The sequence below is a fragment of the Amblyomma americanum genome, chromosome 7 (genome assembly GCF_052857255.1).
Source record: "Amblyomma americanum isolate KBUSLIRL-KWMA chromosome 7, ASM5285725v1, whole genome shotgun sequence".
Lineage (NCBI taxonomy): Eukaryota > Metazoa > Arthropoda > Arachnida > Ixodida > Ixodidae > Amblyomma > Amblyomma americanum.
The window spans coordinates 143,179,551-143,199,737 of NC_135503.1; the positions used below are offsets into that span (position 1 = coordinate 143,179,551).

Sequence of the window (20,187 nt, forward strand, 5' to 3'; positions counted from 1 at the left end):
TACCGATCTACCGGTGCCGATAATCGATAGAACTGGCGATGGGACGAGTAGAACGGGCCGCACTGCTCAATCGAAACCTTACCAAAAAGTGCCTCATTTACTTGTTGCCCTCCTTCCTCCTGCATGATTTGTTTTTCAATCTTCACGAACCATGGCGCCGTCGTAGCGGAAGCCTCTGCATGTGTGACAAAAGCAAGAGAAGCTTTCTTTTAGAGTGTTTCAGTGAGCACCTTTGGCGTGCACTGTTAAGATATTCGTTAACGCTTGAAATAACGCAGCATTCGATTGTGCATTTTAAAAATGAACGATGTAGCGCGATTACGCCAAATGCAAATTAGTTGCGCAAGCACTTCAGTTTAGGTTTCGTTTCGAGGGTCGGATTTCTAGGCCAAGCAGATTTCAAACAAAGATCGGGGAAATCGGGGCGTGGGGCCCTTAGTGCTAGCGCAGAAAACGGGAGAGGACACTTAATTTCCACCTTAAGAGTATGACGCCATAGATTTAATGGGTTAACGCCCATCTATGCAGAATTAGTCATTCTCCATTTTGCATTCATAGATCGCTGTGAGTCATCATACCGCTCCAACCGTGGTTAAGTGGTGCACAACTGCCCTGCTATGACAGGTGCTACCACCGGAGGGGCTCGTGAAACCCAAGTTCCTTTTCCCGAGTGACCTCTCGCGACCAATCATTAATTTACTTGCCACTTTTCACATTGGGTACTCTCCGAACAATCTCATGGGAAGGTTTTCATAGCGCCAAAAAGTTGCGTAACCTATATGACTAACCTAGGCTGCTTGAAGGTCAAGCAGGCTTCGTTGGAGGCGGAGAGACAGTAGCGAAATCGGCGAGTTGTGGTCTTAGCTTTAGCGCACTAAATGTTTCGGATACTGGCTGATCCCTGGATGTAGGGCGAAGCCGCCTTGGCTAACCGAAAGAGAAGAGAATTCCAGCAGCGTGAAATGATGTGGGAAATGACGGTTACAACCAAGTTAAGTATGAAGAAAAAGAGCCAATGGCCTACATTGTCACGTAAACATCTTAAGCGCTGTTCTTACCATTTAACTATATATCTTTGCAGTTCACAAAATGCTCCGGGCCCACTGAGCGCGTAATTACGTGTATGAATGTGTATCACAATTAAAGAGTCTCCCAGCACAGTTCTTTTAGGCTGTAGTCGGCGGTCTCATATCCCACACTGCCCTTTTCGGTGCATTTAATTAACTGACATCTAGCTTATCTAGTCATTCCAGCATACTTGAACAGATTGCTTGGTAACACAAAACCACATGTGTTATTCGATCGAGGACTCGTTTATGCGTGAGGCAGTAGAGACGCCTACATTTGGTTTTTTTTGTGGGCTCACAGCCGTTGCCCATTCGAAAATTGCTTCTAGTCGGCCTTTCATGCCACTTGCGTTGTAACTACCGCCACACGACAGGATATCGCACGACCCCCCCCCCCCCCCCCCCCTGCCAGCAAATGCAATTTGTACACGTTTCGTACAGGGCTTGTGGCGTTCGCCAACCTTTACTATCACGAGCAATATGAGCAGCAACACGAGAGCGCGTGTCAGATAGCCTCGAACCTTCCTTATGGCGATGCACTGCGGCCACTTTTCGCAGCACTGTGGAAAGGGTTCTGTGGCGTTGCCTGCTTCTGAGAAATAGAGGAATGCGCCCTCCTTTCCCCTTTATTTCTGAAAGCGGCTGCCACGTATCGCTACACGTAGGGTTCGAGACTATCGGGCACGCGCCCCCGTGTTCCTGCTCATATTGCTCGTGGTAGTACAGCTACAAACCCTTTGTGGGAAAGGAGCGGGAACGAATGTTCAGTGCTGTCTGTACTCGGACACAGCAGCCATGTTCCGATTTGTGCCAACGCTCCTGTGGATGGTGTCCCTGCATTTCTTCGGGCTTCTGCTGCTGGTTCCCCTTCTCCTCTCACTCAGAGCTCGGCAATGGTATTTCGCCAGCTTCTTTCGCCTTGGCAACGTCGTATGGGCCGCAGGCTTTGCCAAGGCACGAAGCCTCGCCCTGAAATCGCTCTGTTCGTTTGAGTCACACGACCCCGAGCTCAGGAAAAGCGGTTCGCTCAGGGTGCTGGAGATCGGCGCAGGACATGGCGGCAACTTCGAGTACGTGACGCGGCCCATCAAGTACACGAACGTGGACCCCAACAGGGACTTTGGCGCTGTCTTCTTGGAGCAACTGAAGAAGAACCCCAAGGTATAGGTCACCATTTTGGTGGTGGAGAGAGGATTATGCAGGACACAGCCCGGTTTAATCACTGACAAATTTCATTTGGGCGTTGTTTCTCCTTCGATTGCATCTTACACACGGACCGGTATAGGCGGCGGGCAGGTCTCACCCAAGGGTAAGACCCCCTTTAGCTTTCCATGGTTGCCTACAAGTTAATGCAGAAGCAGCATGCAGCGCCTGTCGACGAGCTCCTGACTGACGAAAAAGTTGACGTGGTGGTGGTGGTGGCAGTGGTTTTATTAAAAATAATAGCAAAAAGGAAGGAAACGATTTTTACTAGCCCCGGCATCTGCCATCGATACTGAAGCACCTGAGCTGGGGCAGCGGAAATAAAGAATAGCAGGCAGAATGGAGAAATGAAATGAAAGAGGTTAGGGGACAGGAAGAGAGGATAGGGGGAGAAGTAATATGTACAAGCTATTTACACAATAAGAAATGTGTCCAGATTTTGCGCGTGATTAGTTCATTTTAGAGGAATTAAATCACACATGCGCACAGCACTGTGTTGGTTACAACTGGAGTGGGGCGTACAGTTATTAATCGTTCAAGGTAGAACTCAGAAATTTCCTCCTAAGATGATGGCACGCGCCGTAGGAAAAGTAATATCTGTCGATCTTTTGTGTTGTAGCATAACCGGCTCGCAATAAACGCCCACATAAATTATTCATTACGCTCGTAGCCGTAAATATTTACAGGGGAGGGTGGGCTTACAGAGATATCACTCGTATCATATTTGGAGGTTCATGTTCACGAAGCATACATTCGCCAAAGGAAGTACACAGCATTAATAGGCATGATGGGCATGAGGACGTGAACCTTCCGCTAAATACAAAAAGGGCGCAGAAATATACCAAAAGGACAGCCTACTGAGCACACAAGGGAATGGAAAGAGGTAGCCATTATGCCATACATGACGGGAACTAACAGTGGCCGAAACCAAGGAGCATAGGAGCAAAAGCCTTCATCACGCATGTAGTGCAGTAAAAGGAAGAATTGCGGTATTATTGCTTAAATCATGATATGTAATGTAACAGTCGCGTTGCCTCTGTTCGAAAGGAGTGTCAGAATTCTTAAATTCTCAAAGTGTGATAAAATGTCTTCCTTTCTGAGCGTATGCTTTATTTTTCAAAAAAACCCAAAACCTTCGGGCCCTCTGACTAGTAATCTATCCATAAGCCTTTGATCCTACTTTATGTCCGCAATTTATAGGAATCAATCCTGGCTTTAAAAGAGACCGAACACTGAGTTTTAACGAGCCAGTTTTTTTTCCCTTTTTTAACAGCGTTAGGCCTTGTTACTTATGTTTGTCAAGAACGCATTTGTCTACAGTTGAGTCTGCCAGTGTAGCAGCCATCGAAGTGGGACAATCCCCCCTCCCTAACCCCCCCCCCCCCCCTCCATTCTGCATAAAATGTGCGGGCCACCCGTTTGACGCAGAATGTTCGAAGTGCTGTCAAATGACTTGGCATGTGCCACATGATAAAATTACTAATTGAGATGAAGCCCAAAGTATGTGTCGAATTCGCAACGATGACCTTTCCGCCCCCAAACCGTGCATTTCGAAGACCTTCAGACGGCCCTTACGGACGAACCGTTTCTTGCAGGAGTTTCCGGATGGTGTAAAACGATTCGTCGTGTTGTGATACTCACGTTTATATTAATTATTAACTGATATACCCAGGAAATTTGCCCCATATAGCGAAGGTGGCTGTATACCACAACAGTAGTGCAGAATCCATTAAGTATAGGGCGCTGCTTGTGTTTCAGAAAAAGTGATGGTGATTATGGTGATTATAGATTTTTATGGCGCAAGGGCATCTGTGGCCAAAGAGCGCCATGGCAAAAGGTATTTTCCACTTCTCAAGGTGGGGTTAGGAGCCTATTTCCCAAGCATTTCACCCTAAATAAGCCGAGCACCAGACCTGGTGAACGCTTGCACCCATTGTATCACCGGTGGGTACCCGGCCGCACTAAGGATCGAACCCCGCACCTCCCGCATACGAGGCGGATGCTCAAGTGACTAGGCCACCGCTACGATTCAGAAAAAGTATGAACTCATAAAAGTATGAATCTTCAAAGGGTTAAACTGGGATGCAAGGAACATTTATGGCTAAAAGGAAAAGTGGCAGGGGAGCAAACAGTCCCTGGCTTTGTATTCCTGTGGACCAAGCCTAATGCCAAAGAGGGAAACATGAAAATGGTAGAATGTGTCGCAAGGAACATTTCTGAGCTAGGAGGACAGGCCTGGATAATCATATTAGGCGACATGAATGCACACATAGGTACACAGATGGGTACACAGATTCGGCAGGATATGTGTGACAGGCATGATTTAGTTGTATGCAACACTACACAGAAGTGTGATGGGTTCATAACATGGGAGGCAGGGAGTCTGCACTCGACGATAGATTATGCACCTATGTCACATAGGATGTATGACAGGTTAGGGGTAATGAACATAGATGAACATCGCTCCAAAAGTCTAGGTAATGACCACAAACGTATTAAGTTTAGTTCAAGCAGTAAAACCAATGTCGGACTGAAGCGAGAAGAACAATCAGAAGGGAAATTTTTCTCGGAAAAACAATTGGAAGCCGCAGCCGAACAACTTAAGCAAGTAATTTTCGATGATAATGAAACAAAATGGACTTATACCAAATTACCTCGATTACTTGTGCTAGAGCTAGCTAAGAGGCGAGTCAAGCCAAAAAGGAAATGAAAACGTAAACCCAAGAGTTGGCGAGAGAAGGAAGTCAAGAAGGCCGGGGAACACAGTTATTCCAAGAAGAGGAGGGAGCCAGAAGCTAGTGTAGACAGAAAATGGTATACCTTCATAAAGTTTAGAAGGGTAGCATCGTACCTGTTCAATGAGAAAGAAGAAACGGTGCCCAATGGATGTCAAAAGTAAATAAAAAGGATAAAAAAGTAGCTCAGAAATTTCTGAAACATCTCAATTCCATGAGTGATAAGACTAGGCAAGAGCAAATGTTTACTATTACAGATCAGGGTATTCGGCTAGAAGGGGATGAAGCAATGCAACATGTAGGAGCTAGGATCGCAGAAAAATTTTAAAAATAAAGAAATGTTACACATAATTTATGGAAGGAGGATAGACCGCTTACCTCAATTGTTTCGCTTGAGCAATGAGAATGGGAAAGAGCAGGGAAGAAGGTTCCTAGTAGCACGTCGACAGGACCACATGGTATTCCGATTACGTTAACAAAGAAGCTAGGACCAAAATCAAAGCAAACATTAATAAAGGTAGTGAACAAAATGATAGTTTATGGCAAAGCCTTCTATGGATGAATATGCAGAATGCAGAATGAATATGATATATAAGGAAAAGGGGGGACAAGGCTGACATAACTACCGTCCCATAACAGTGACACTGTGGTTTACAGCGTTGTGATGCAGATTATAAAAGACCGGAGGCAGGCTTGTGGGGAGAACGATGGGGTACTAGGGGAGCTACAAATGGGTTCCGCAAACAAAGTAGGTTGGAGGACAACCTGTTTTCATTGACGGATTGTATAGAGATTGCTGAAAAGGAACACAAGTCCCTATGGCTAGCATTTCTGGATATCAGAGGAGCCTACGACAACGTTATTCAAGAGGATTTGTGGGACATACAGGGCACATTGTATGTGAAACATAGAGTAATTAATCTTTTAAAAGATATATATAAATATATAAATGTAGCAGAGTGGTTATAAAACAAAAAAAAATGTATCAGGACCTATAGAGATACAGCGCGGGCTTAGGCAAGGTTGCAATGTCCTCTGTCTCCTTGCCTGTTCATGTTGTATCTGCAAAGATTGGAGACCAAGCTAGAGAGGAGCGGACTAGGCTTCAACGTTTCTTTTTTCAAGTAACAGGAATGAATTAAACAGTCATTACCGGGACTAATATGCGCGGATGACAGAGTGCTAGTGGCTGACAACAAGGAAGATTTACAGAAGTTTATAGACATATGTGGTACAGAGGGAGATAGATTAGGTTTCAAGTTTAGTAATGAAAAATCTGCAGACATGATATTTAATGATGAGGGCGGCGAGCATAGACTACAGGAGTTCATGCTAGAAGTATTGGATGAGTACAGGTATCTTGAGGCGTGAATAAATAACGGTGCTGAGTATCTGACAGAGCATGAAAAATATGTAATGAATAAAGCTAGTAGGAATGCAGCTGTCATGAAAAAAGGGCACTGTGGAAATTACATTTGGTATGAAGTGGTAAGAGGGATCTGGAAAGCGGTGATGGTTCTTAGCCTGACTTTCGGCAATACGGTCCTGTGCATGAGACCAGACGTTCAAGCAAGGTTAGAAATCAAGCAACACGGCGTGGGAAGGCTAACTTTGCGAGCACATCACAATACGCCTAATCAGGGGGTACAGGGTGATATGGGATGGGCGTCGTTCGAGAGCAGAGAAGCTAGTAGTGAGATAGCATTTGAGGAGCGATTGAGAAAAATGGGGGAAAAGCAGTGGGCTAGGAAATTTTTAAGTACCTGTACACGAGAAATGTGGACATAAAATAGAGAAAGCGAAATAGTAAATTTACAAGCAAATATCTGTACAGCAATTTGGCCGGCAAATCAGCAGTTTTCGTTAAGAAAAAGGTTAAAGAAACAGAGGGAGCTTCATGGAAAACACGGATGCTGACGAAATTGGCACTGGGAACATACAGGATCTTGCATGTATGTATTTCTCGTTTGCAATACCAGTTTTGCCATTAAGGACATTATAAAAGAAAGAGAGTCTCAAATATTTTCTTCTTTTTTCAAATAACGGCCACGCCAACGTGTCGCGCAAAACAGAAGAGGTTTTTTCGAAATTAAAATCGTCAGAGGCAAACCTAGCAGCCCGTTTTTGGACACGCTCCAGTTCCTCAATATTCTGTTTTTTATGCGAGTCCCAAGCGGTGCAAGCGTATTCAAGTGCAGGGCGTACGTTGGACACGAATAAGGTCTCCTTGAGTAGATTTGGCCCAATCCTTAAGTTCCGTCGTAGGAAGCTTATGTGCGGCTGGCTTTAGCCGATATATAATTGACATGTGTATTCCATGAGAGGTCAGCTGAGAAAAATTGGCGGTGGTTTAGCCCTGGTTAAACCTGGAGTGACGCGATAGCTACAGCTGGCCGACTAAAACTTGGCTACATGACCAACCACGTGGCGAACCACGTGATCAGCCACGGCGCCGCGCCGCCGGCTGCTGCTCCACACCACGTGATAGCGTGGCGGCGCAGTCACGGGGTGGCAGCGCTGCCAAGCTGAAGGCTCGAAATGCTACCGTAATGTAGCTATCGCTACAAAAGACTCTCAAGTACTTTTAACTTGAAACAGCAGATAAGTCTGAGCTGCCAAGAAAATTGTCTGTTAGGAATTTTTTTCATTTTCGTAAACCGGATGAGATTACATTTGGAGAAATTTAGCGCCATATTCCATTTTTTCGCACCAGCAGAGCACGGAGGTGAGGTCATGTTGTAAAGTAGCTTCATCTGCTTCCGAAGAAATGTTGCGGTAGGTACAACAGTCATCTGCATAAATTCTGATTTTACTTGAAATGTTGCTAGTGGGATCATTTACAAATATTTAAAAAAAGAAGAGGATCTATAACCAATCCCTGCGAAACACCTGAAGTAACGCCCAAACTTGCAGAACTGATTCCGTCGTAAACTACGCATTGTTTTCTTCCAACAAGATATGCCTTTATCCAGGTTATGAATGTAGTAGGGGTATTTAAATATGAAAGCTTCTGTAGTAATTTGTTGTGAGCAACTAAATCGAACGCTTTTCGAAAGTCTAGAAAATACAATCTATCTGACAAGCGGAATTTAAGGAAACAGAAATGTCATGGGTGAATTCTACGAGCTGTGTTTCACGCGAGAAACCAAACGTAAATCTATTTGATGTCGAACAGAAAAAGTAATTGTTTTGTAGGTGGCTAACTGAGTATATATTGCAACCCGCTTTGTGTCGACGACGAAGCGGGGGAGATCGGAAGCGTAGAGGAAAAAAGCTGGTCGGCCTGGCCGGGATGAGCTCGCCGCCCTCTCACTAAACCTTTTAAATAGACGCCCCAGACGTGCTCAGTGCCAGCTGAGTATCTAACAGTTGTGGTGGACGTTGCTGGGTGCCAACACGAATCCCTCTCGTCCTCGACGGTGTCGCAGAGTTGTTGGATTTCCTCCCCTTTCCTTGGATATTTCTCAGGACAGCGACGCCGAGCAAGCAGCAGTTCTTCATTTCTACAAGATCGACCGTCAAGAGGAGGAGGCTTACTCATACTAGTTTCTTCTAAATTTTGTAACAGGACTAAAATTACTTTTCAGTCCTCTGACCACAGGACCACAGGAGTAATTTGACCACAGGACAGCGGTATTTTATACAGTGTACAGTGTACAAAATACCGCTGTCCTGTGGTCAAATTTACATTGGTCAAACAGGACTGTGTATTAACACACGACTGAGAGAAAATCTAAACTCTTTAGATTCTAACCGCTCCACGAATTTAGTTGATCATTGCCGAGAGTGTAAATCATGTTTTCCTGCCTTGTACTATAGTGACATATTGTATAAACACCCCGTTCAATTAACCAGAGAAATCGTAGAAGCCTACAAGATGAGAAAGAAATCAAGATTGTGCGTCAGCAAACCATCCCTGCTCCTGCGTGACAGCGAGGTTGCCTATCTTGACCCAACATAGTGCACGTGCCTTGTGGTTTTAATGTTTGGTTGTTGCCTGTTCACTTATATTTGCTTGTTTGCTGTGATTAAACTTTAGTTGAGAGTCAGAGCTTGTCCTGTGTTTTCTACCCTTGAAGTCCCCGTCTTCCGCGCTGTAATTTTTCAAATATGTATCACCAACTCGCCCGCCTTGCTATCGTATTGACTTTAAGAATAGCTTGGTCGAAAAGTAATGTTCGGCTGGGATCAGGTTGTGGTGTTTCGGCGTGTTGGGGGTGAAACATTAGTTCCACTTGGTGCCTGCTTTGCGAATGTTATTATCGATGGACAAGTGTTCAGGACAGAATTTACTGTGCTGTCGCATTCTACACATGACGTCACACTTGGAATTGACTTTTTGCAGCAGTGCGGTGCAACATTAGACTGTCGTACTTGAGGGATTCCATTGAACGCTACTCTGATGTCGGCGCTACCGTTATGTCGGCTCCTCTCTTGATTTCGGAGCGTTCTCAGTGTCAGAGGACACAGTTGTCCCGGCGATGTCCGCCGGATTTGTGCCGGTTGTTTCATATCACATTTTCTGTGACGCTTTTGACGCCGTGGTGGAAACCACTGCGCTTGCGTGCGCTAAGAAGAGTGTCCTCGTGCCCCGCTGCATAGTCCCCGTGATTAGTGGCCGAACCACGCTGTGGACAGTGAACTATTCGGAAGAGGCCGCCGTAGTACCTCGTGACATGAAACTTGCCCCTTTCGAGGACGGCTTGTATGTTGCAACCGCGGCGCTCAGTAACCGCGCTCTTGAAGAGCCGGAACATCCCTGTGAAGAGTCCAAAGCTCAGGCTATGATAAATAAGTCTTTCCACAAAAGAGAACCGCGTTTTGGTGGAACTGCTTTCGAAGCATGTCACTGTGTTTGATTTTTGCAGGGACAAACCAACACCGATTCCAGGTTAACGCATTCATCATGTGATCAAAACTGGCTCCGCACCTCCAATACGACAAAGGCCTTACCGCGTATCGCCGGCCTAACGTGAGCTGATAGACCAACAAGGTCATAACATCTTAAGCCGAGGAGTTATCCAGGAATATTAAAGCCCTTGGGCGGCTTCAGTTATCCTCGTAAAAAAGAAAGATAATACGTAGCGATTCTGTGTAGACTATCGTCGCCTGAATGGCATCACAAAAAAGATGTGTATCCGTTCCTGCGCACAGACGATGCCATCGACTGTCTTCACTCCGCCTCATACTTTTCCTCGGTTGATTTGAGATCAGGACCACCGGCCGACCTCTTCTCCTTTCCTCTAATTAAAAAAAATTCCCTCTCTCTTGGGATTAGGTTACTGGCAAATACCTACGCACCCGAACGATAAAGAAAAGATGGCATCTGTCGCACCTGACGGACACTACGAGTTATGCGTTATGCCTTTTGGACTACGCAATGCACGTGCCGAATTTTAAAGATTTATAGACACTATTTTGCGCGGTCTGAAATGGCAGATTTGTTTGTGTTATTTGGATGATGATGTGATCGTTAGGAAGACATTTAGCGAGCATAACAGCCGCCTTGCTTTGTCCTCGACTCCACTGAAAGAGTGAGTCTAGCGCTTAACTCTAAGAAGTGTCACTTTGGCGAACGCCAAATAATTGTCTTCGGTCATTTGGTTGATAAGGACGGTGTCCGGCCTGATCCCCACAAAGTTGATTCTTTCACCAACTTTAGAGAGCCGCAATCAGCCAAGGAACTGCTCAGCGTTTTAGGGCTATGCTCGTATTTTCGCCGTTTTGTTCCGCGGTTTGCCGACATCGCCTCCGCTCTCGCGTGCCTCGAACACAAGGACGTGTCATTCAAGTGGACCCCTGACTGTGACTCGACTCTGCATTACGCCATCTGAAATTTCTCCTGACGTAGAGCCCTATACTGCACCATTTCTGCCCATCTGCTGCCATCGAAGTTCACACCGGCGCCTGTGGTGTCGGAGTTGGCGCTGTGCTCATCCAGCTCCTCTGTGGAGATCAGCATGTGATATCTTATGCCAGCCGGTCGCTGAGCAAGTCGGACAGCAACTACACAGTTACCGAACAAGAGTGTCCCGCGGTAGTTCTCGCTGTGCAACACTTTCGTTCCTACATATAGTATATGGCAATGCTTTTACCATCGTCACCACCCATCATTCGCTCTGTTGGCTCGTGAACCTCCGTGACCCATGCGGCCGGTTTGCCCACTGGGCTTTGCGGCTACAGGAGTTCAACTTCACTGTCATGTACAAATGCGGTCGTCAACACGTTGACGCTGAGTGTATCTCGCACTTGCCGCTTCCGATGCCTGGTTGCGATGGCGACAACTTCGACGACTACCTCGCTTCTGTATCACCAACGCTTCCTCTTATGAAGTGGACAACGCACGGACACGACGTTAATGGCGCTCTTCGACGCCGCCGGCCATTTCCCTGCTGCCCGTTTCTGTATTAGTGCCGGTTTACTTTTCATGAAGAATTTCACGCCAGGGTGCACGGTTTCTTCTCGTCGTGCCGGAAAGCCTTCGCATCCCTGTTCTTCAACTGACGCACGACAATGCCACGTCTGGCCACTTGGTAGTTGCCCGGACCGTTCACCGCACACAAGAGCGTTTTTACTGGCAAAAAATGCGTCAAACGATCCAACAATACCTAGCCAGCTCTGTTCAGTGCCAGCGTTTTAAGCTTCCTACGTCGTGTTCGCCAGGCCAGCAGCACCCTGTCACACCTCCAACCACACCATTTGAGCAAGTGGGCATCGGCCTGCTGGCCCTTTTCCCCGGTCTGCGAATGGTAACCGCTGAGTTATCATGTGTGTAGAACACCTAACACGATACTGTGAAAGAGCCGCCATTTCGTCCGCCACTGCTTCCGATGTATGTCCTTTTCTCCTGCGCTTTCTCATTCTCCGTCATGGACCTCCTCGCGTTCTCATCAGTGATCGTGGGCGCCAGTTTACCGCGCAAGTTGTCGAGCAACTACTTCGTCGCTGTGAATGCAGTTTTCGTCACTCGACACCGTATCAACTACAAACGGACGGTCTCGTCGAACGCACAAATCACACGCTCACCCCTATGCTGACACTGCACGTCGATTCGGACCATAATAAACTGGGATGACATCCTCCCATTATTACGTATGCGTACAGCACTGCACAACGTGAAACAACTCGTTACAGCCAATTTTGCCTTGTGTACGCTTTCGTTCTCTGCCGCTGTATAGACACCATCCTTCCTTTTTCTATCCACGATGCGCCTTCCATTGCCGCCAGACACTGCCGAGCTGTCGAAGCACGTCGAATTGCCCACCTCCGCATTTTGGACTCACAGCAGCGCTCTAAACACCGCTACGACATCCACCGCCAACCCAGTTGTGCAGTTTGCTGACCTTTCCGCAAACCCGTTGGTCGTGTGTTTGCAACGAAGGCCGCTCGGAACTCGCCAACAAAGGGACCCATTGGCGCCCGCGGGCCATACGGGCGGAGGTCAGAAGAGCGCCGCACCACAGGCGACATCGACGCAGTCAGCGATACTGCAACTGCGGTTGCAGACCGAAGAAGTCGAGAGGGAATCGCTGGAACTGAAGCGCGAAACGGATCATCTTCGTTCGGAGCGTATCGCACGAGAAGAGGACAGCTAGACAGAAAAAGTACAGGTGCTGGAAACACAGGGAGCGTGGCCGGAATTAAGACATGTTAATCCTGAGTCTCACGTCACGGTCCCTGGCAGATTAGTTCCTCAGAACTGCGAAAGCGCACGACAAACTTTAAAGGTAACAGCAGGTTCCGATCAAGTTGTCTCCGAGGTGGCCCGTAGGCCATCACTGGCAGCTGAGGACGCGCCGCTCGTGTCGGTCGAGCTGTCGATAAAAAGAACGCCGATTGCGCTAACTAGGACAGTTGTATTGGCAGACACATTGCGCGCACCGGGCGACAGCAAAGAGCTGCGTGAGGATTCAGCGACGGTTTCCATGCATGATTCAGGGACAAAGGAAGCGCACGCAGAAAACCATCGGACACCTAGAAAGAGTCGTCGCCGCCGAGTGTACCCTAAACGCAAGAAAACCGAGTCCTCTCAGACTACGCCTGCGGGTGCCTCAGACGGTAGCAAGAGGAAGGGCAAGGTGAAGGCGTGCTTATCGGCCGCAAGAGCCGTTCACGTTGTGGATAGGCAGCGGCAGGCGGGAAGTGGCGCAGCACGTTATCAATGGGAACAGCACTGTGCACGGAAAATGAGAGGTGAGCGAAATCAGGGCATAAAAGATTCCAGAAGACGCTGGAGCGCCGCCCAAAGCAGAGAGTACCTGGCAGGCGACAGTCAGGGCTAACTTGTCGCGCACCCCACATTACAAAGCAAAAACGCTCATCGGGCGCGCCAAATTACCGATTGCTGCCAAAGGGGGAAAGCTTCACAGGGAACGGCGCTTTCATTCCAGAGTCTTTGTACGGCCGGACCGTTCCACCATCACCACGCTGCCGGGCCTTTGTCGGTTTATTACCGAAACGTGGAGGCGCTTGCAAAGGGGGCGCGGGAGTTGTTCTTTTTTGTGACCGGTCGGCACCAGTGAGACCGCGTCCCAGCCGGGCGCGGCTGAAGAGATTATAGCATACCAGTTCTCCGAGTGCTCAATGTTTGCATTCGTTAGTAACCAGTAGATGTAATGTGGGAAGTGGAGGCTAGGGACTAGCTTGGCAGTTGGCATGCAGAGAGCGGACATGGCAAGTTCTGGAGCGTGAAGATTGGTGTCCTAACCTTTTGTGCACGGAACGAATTCAGGCTGTGTGTGCGAACCCGCAGTGCTGCCTGGAACCTTGTGGCCGCACTTTTATGTCACACTGACAGCAAATGTCCGCGTGACATTCTTGGTTGGGAGGTGTGGAGTTCGCTGACCTTTCCGCAAACTCGTTGGTCGTGTGTTTGCAAGGAAGGCCGCTCGGAAGTCGCCAACAAAGGGACCCGTCCCGTACCGGCCTCCCCTGCTTGCGGCGGACGTCCTTATCTCATCCGCGCCGTCACGGGCATAGGCCGTCTTAAAGGGGCTGCGAAACACCACTTGAGCAGATGCCGGTTACGCTTCAGATGGATTCTTTATGTCACACAGATGCTGACTCAAAAAGAATTGCGAGAATCGATGCATAGGAACGGGAGTTATTCAATGAAGAAATTTCAAAATACAAGCAAACAAAATGCTACCTTAACTCAAATTTCGCGAAGCTTCCCATTCCCATTTCACTCTCCCAATGACGACGATTAGTGCGACCGATCAAAGCAGCCTATCTTAGCACGTGGCGGAAGTTTGCACTTCATGCTTGCCTGTTCTCGATAACTCGTTCATGCCAAGGCTGGCAGCGCCGTTTGCACTGTAACAACAACCATGTCAACGCCCAGCTGACCCAGCGATGCTTCACCGTCACGTCGACGGCGCAGAAGGGAACACTGATCAGTAACGTTCCCTTACTTATGGATCCGAACTCGAGCGCAAGACACTGCGATGGTGTGACAGCCTACGCAAGATATCAGACACATTTAGCATAGCTTGAAGGCTTGGTTGGTTGGAAGATTGGGGTTACGGGTGCGGTATTTGGCTACCCTCTAGGGTATCAAAATGCCAAATACATAACGCGTACCGCTACTGCTTACCGCCAACCATCGCCCGTCGCTCCTAGCGCGCTGGTTGGTCACGGAGAGAAAGGAGCGCGCGCTGTTGAAGAGAACGTGGCGCCATCTGGCGCCACCGCCCGGTCATCCTCCACAAGCTGACGATGCGCACTTCGTGCTAAATGTGAAACGAACGCATCCTTCCTTCGGACCGAAACTAACGCTCATAGAGTGGAATGGCTCAATCGGATCGATTCTGCAAAGCCGCTCTCAGATACATAGAGAGTAGCCATAAGTATTTTGTGCTAGGATGTAGGATGTTTAGAGAGAGGCTCAAAGTCCTTCGATGCAAAAAGTAGCCAGAGCCTCTAGTGGTGTTTTTTTGTTTTACTTGATTTACAGTGCTTTTATCTAGGGCAAACAAGTTGGTTTTGTTAATGTAATATAAACACAAAATGTTGACAAAACATATCTCTAGTTATTAACTCAATTTGCAGTATATTTACTTTTTGTCCAATCATAAAGCTCGCACTAAGTGATGTCATTTCCGCTGCTAAAAACCGCCACTGTATAGTGACACCGTCAGCGCCACGAATTTGTTTTTACGAGCTAATGAAAATATTAAAAACCACAGTATACGCGGTACGACCGATGCTAATAGCATCACTATAACTCATTCTATGCAACCAACAGGCAAAGCAATGCACTGAAAATGTGTTTCGGGTCCCCTTTAAGAAGCCTAACCATGCACAGTTGTCGACATTTGTGCGTTGTGAAGGGGTTGCCGAGGCTTCGGGAATACACGAGATACGGCTGAGCAGGAGCTGAGTGACCATGAAACCCATTATTCCCGCACTGTAAAAACAAACCGTCATTTTGACGGCCACTTTTTTATCTATTTTGACGAGCCGCCGGCGTCAAACGGGAAAGACGGAGACTTCGCCGTGAACGAGCGGGCGAGGAGAAAGAGACGGAGAGCGCAACACAAAACGAGAAACTCTATTGGCTGGCGCGTAGGGGTACGTCATGTGAGACGTGGCTCAACGCGCGCTTCCGGCCCCCGCTGTCAAGGAAGGAGTCCGGTTGTCGTGGTTCCCTCTCGCTTTTCTTTGTGCGCGCTGCTTCTGCCCGGGTGTGCGTTGTGCTTTTTGCGCCATTTTGCCTTTTTGTGTGCGACGCGTTGGAAGGCCGCGAAGACGCAATCAAGGAACGTATGGGCTGCAGCCGAAAATCAACTGCAGCGGGTAGAGGTAAGTGTTCTGCTTATATGCTTCGTTCGTGCAGTACGCGTTCTGTGCGGCACATAGCTACGAGGAGCACGCTAGTTCTCACGCGTAATGTATACACGCACTGATGGCCGTGGGCCCGAGATTGCCGTTCAGAGACGTGCTTCTACGTAAAGCGTGAATCGCGGCCTCATGGTTCAGCCACGTGCAGCGATTTTCAGGGGCTGCGTGCGCCCACGTGTAAAAAAAAAACTTCCTGTGAGGAACACTGAAGCGTACGAAGAGCATTGGCGCACGTTAATTGAAGAAAGTCGAAGAAAGTCGTTTATAGTATCTCTATCATGCGGGCACATACAATCGCGATCGAGCCTGACTTTCGGTTACGATTACTGCTACGCAGGCCAAGGATCGAAATCGAGTTGGTCGAGCTCTAGCGCGCCATGCGCCTCTGTTTAAATGCAGAACACCTTATGAATGGGCTTAATGGGCAGTAAAAATAGTCGTAAAAACCATTTTTTACATTTTCAGTTGTAATTCAGGCCAAGACATGTGCTATGACTACCATGCTGGCCATCTGCAGCTCCCTTGAATTCATGCTGTCGGCACTACTGTCGTAGGTTCGTAAAAGTATTCGTCAATAAAAAGCAGACTACTTTTCGTGCACTGATCAGCTTTTTTATGTTTTATTTCTTACGCTCTCTCTTTTTTGTTGTTCCTCGCTTCCTGGCACACCGAGCCCCATACGTCGGTGTCCGGTGGCGATGGGGCAGCTCAGTGTTTAGTTCGTGTACTGATAGTGTGCAGTTTCATTCTTGTATAGCATTAAGATATGGGCCTAATTATTTCAGCAATAGTTATTTCCAAATAAATTCTATTCATTTTTATAGCTTATTGCCTATAAGCCTCAAACAAGGGCCAAAAATTTCTTTCGACTGGCATATCCATTAGCTGGGAATTATTGAATCAAGTAAATTTGTAGTCTTGTAATTTTATACCGCGTTTTCATCCATTTCTGCTGAAATGATACTGTACCCGAGGTGTAGAAAGTGCCTTGATGACAGCAGGATCGTTGGAAGTATGGTTATGATTTATTATTGAGATGCATGTATCTGATCACTGATGTTTTCTCTGGAGTCTAATAACATGTGGCTTGTGAATTCCCAGCATGCAGCTGAAGGGGGGCTGGAAGGACTGCCAACAACTCCGCACCTTGCTGTGATTGGTATGTATTTGTCATTTATAGAACTTTGGCTCAAAACATGGCTGTACAGTGTATTTTATTATTTTACGATGTAACCTGATTTTGTGTAACTTCACTCTACTTAGTAGGACATATTCAAAACTTAGGAATGAGGCTAGCCCTGGATGAAAGGCTTAATTGCTGCTTCATCTTATGTATGTACAGTTTGTTTAATAATTAAACATGATAACAATGTGCAAGTTTGGCCAGTAGTTTTCCATTCTTATTAGAGTGTACAAAAAATTTGGAACTCAGTAGCAGTACTGTTGATAAGTGGGGAGGGTGGGGCAATCTCCGCACTATAAGGTGATATGCCAGAGTTCATCGAGACTAATGTGCGGCCTTTTGACTTGCCAAAAGCATGACGTTCTGCTGGAAAGCATGAACGAAGCTGAGCTTGGCTTTTCTCATCAATGTCATGGCAGGCTAGGTACAAAATGGAGGGCCTTTGAAAAGTTGCCTCGGTGCTTGCCCAAGTTTCGTTACCTCATCACTATTCCCCATTATTTAAAAAAAAAAACGAAGTATTCTGTCGACAAAGTTAATTCTTTTTTGTCGTGCAATATTTGTAAAGCTTTTTCCATAAACAAGTTCTATGTAGTATGTTTACATGAAGCAAGCATCTTCAACAGATATAATTAGTGGCGTGTAAAGCACTGATAAGGGAGGGCATGTTGCATGTGTCTGTGTACTGCCAGGGTACCATAAGGCCTAGCAACAAGACCCAGTATGGCTTTTTACGAGGACATTTGAATTCGGCTTCTCTCAGTGTACACATCGAAGGCCATAGAGTTACTCGAATTATTAGATCACCCCTTTAGTGGGTAGCGTTTGCGTGTGACTAATTTTTTTTCCTTGCAGGATCAAGCATGGGGGACATAAAGAAGATCATCGTTGCAGTGGATTCTACAAGAAGTCTTGAGAAGGCCATGGGCCTCCTCCTTGGTGCCTTCTTTGTGTTCAACGTTGCGTACCCTCCCGACTGCCCCCTCACCATGGAGCTTTTGCAGAGGTAAATGAGTGAATGTGGATGATGCGTTTGATAAGCAATCGGAATCCGAGGCAATAGTGTGAGCAGCAGGCTTCTTTTTCCTGAGGAAAGGCACTCGCCCTCCTTAGCCAGTGCCTGCAAATGATCAGTTCTGCCCTGTTCCCCTGAAATTCTGATGTCGTCACATACATTCCTCTCGTGCATTTCTTCGTTCTCTGGCACAGCACCGTGTTGCTTTTTTGGCACACCTGTATGGTGATTTGCCAGTCACAGGCGTCTTTAGAAAGTAGAATGGTAAGATTATTGACATAGTGCTGCTTGCCAGCAGTACATGCTAACAAGCCTTGCACATTGGCTAGCTCTGGCAATTGCGAGATGAAGGCCGGACTTTTAATTTTAAATTGCACCCAGTTCTGGTATTCTGACACTCGCAGAATTGCGGATTTGATCATTGTCATGTAATGAATGCACCAGGCTGGCAGTTTGCATTGCCTAAACTTGGTCACGTGTCCTGTGAGTGCATCTAGATAACACTTTTCAGTGTTTTGCTTATTTTTTTGGTTGGCTACTGCGAGAAAGGGGCTAGAACGAAGAACCAGATAGGACGGGCGACTGTCAATTATTGCTAAATGTAATGTGTGCAGCACTTTTATAAGTACCGACGTCAGGAAAAATAGGAGCGAGGATTAAGTGTAAATGCAGTTATTTTAAGTCACTCTACTATGTATCGTGTCCACTGGCTAATGTCCTAGTGCAACATTACAGTGTGTCTGACTATGGGTTGCGTCCACACATGTGGCAAGTTGCCGGATGCCTCTCTGCACTTTTACAGGCCTCAGGTTCCCTTGTTACCATTGATGCAGTGCTCGCTGTAGCCTGTGTACAATCAGCCCCGAGAAAGTAGAGCTCTCTACCTCACCTTCTGGGCACTCAACAAACCTTTTGAAATGATGAATGTCAGATTTCATTTTGCATTGAAACGGGAGACGTGACACATAGGCAGGACAGCTTCACAGGTACTGTCACAACCATTACATGGCACTTTCCCCTTTCACCTGGTGATCTTTTAGGAGCTGGCAGGGTTATTAGCCCCTTTCAAAAAAAATTATGCTGTGATCCCATATTTGTCCAGAATTGCTCAGTACTTGAAATGGACAGGTGAAAGAGCCATCGTGAAGTCTGCTATGTTGGCACCTGAGAAGTTGGCCACCCTTTGTGTCAACAGTTGCAGTGTAAAAGAAAAAAAATTAAGACATTCATCATCGTGACAGGTTTGTTGATTGCTCAGAAGATTTCAGGTGTGATATTCCGCTTATTTGTGGCCAAGGGCACAGAAATTAGAATGAGCATTGTGCAAATGGTAAGATGATGAGGCATGATAATGAGGTTTTTAAATGTATGCATGGTTGCCACATGTGCAATTGCAGCCTATACCTGGACATCAGGGTGTTACATCAATACTGACCTATGTTTGCGGCTGATAGCTGAAAACACTGAAATGCAGCAAAATGCTCTTGCATAGTTATGGTTTCTAGACTCTGTGTATGGTTCCTGTACATGATGAGCACCTATTGTTACTAGAAATACTATACGGTGTGTATGTGCAATTGTGGGCTGTTTTTACGAGTTATAATAATGGTTACATTTAGGTACATCATCTATTGTTAGTGCATGTATATGTAGCTATTTAAGCGCACTACTAGTGTGCTCACATTTGTTGCTACCTGATTTTAATCTCGTCTTTCAATTTCGTAATGCTGTGTGTTGCAGAAGGTAGTGCAGTTCACACATTCATGGCATTTCACGCGTGTAGGCAGAGTATGTGATTGGCACAGTTTATGGAGCATGGATTTATTCTATCCTCGTTTTGTTTCCAGGTACCTTGGGCAGAGCAACCCAACGAAAGGACGCGGCAAAGGCAGGGCCTGCGGAATCGCACCAAAGTTGCTGAGCCTGCTGAATGCACTTTAATTTATGAATAAATGTGCAAGTAGAAATGTAAATTTGTTTTTGTTGCATGGTTTATGAGGTACTGCCCACTGCAAGTGACTTTCATGTGGTCAGGTTCACCACACTATATATTGACACAGAATTATGTTGAGACTTGTCGTGTTGGGCCATCATACTGACAACACAGTTGCATTTCATGTTGACAAGCCAAATTTTGGAATG

The 20,187-nt window shown here is 46.8% G+C and overlaps 2 protein-coding genes across 2 annotated transcripts in view; both read left to right on the forward strand.

Annotated features, from left to right (window-relative positions):
- Window positions 1-1,661: 1,661 nt before the first annotated feature.
- Window positions 1,662-20,187, forward strand: part of LOC144096651 (thiol S-methyltransferase TMT1B-like) — a 65,974-nt gene continuing 47,448 nt past the window's right edge. Inside the window, exon 1 of the mRNA XM_077629482.1 lies at window positions 1,662-2,228. Within this exon, the coding sequence (XP_077485608.1) occupies window positions 1,863-2,228 (366 nt within the window). The 5' untranslated portion in view covers window positions 1,662-1,862. The remainder of the gene's footprint in view (window positions 2,229-20,187) is intronic.
- LOC144096653 (uncharacterized) lies at window positions 16,768-20,018 on the forward strand. The gene is made up of 3 exons (XM_077629483.1): window positions 16,768-17,006; window positions 17,886-18,036; window positions 19,893-20,018. Exons 1-3 carry the CDS (start codon window positions 16,904-16,906, stop codon window positions 19,984-19,986), a joined length of 348 nt encoding a protein of 115 aa, XP_077485609.1. The 5' UTR covers window positions 16,768-16,903; the 3' UTR covers window positions 19,987-20,018.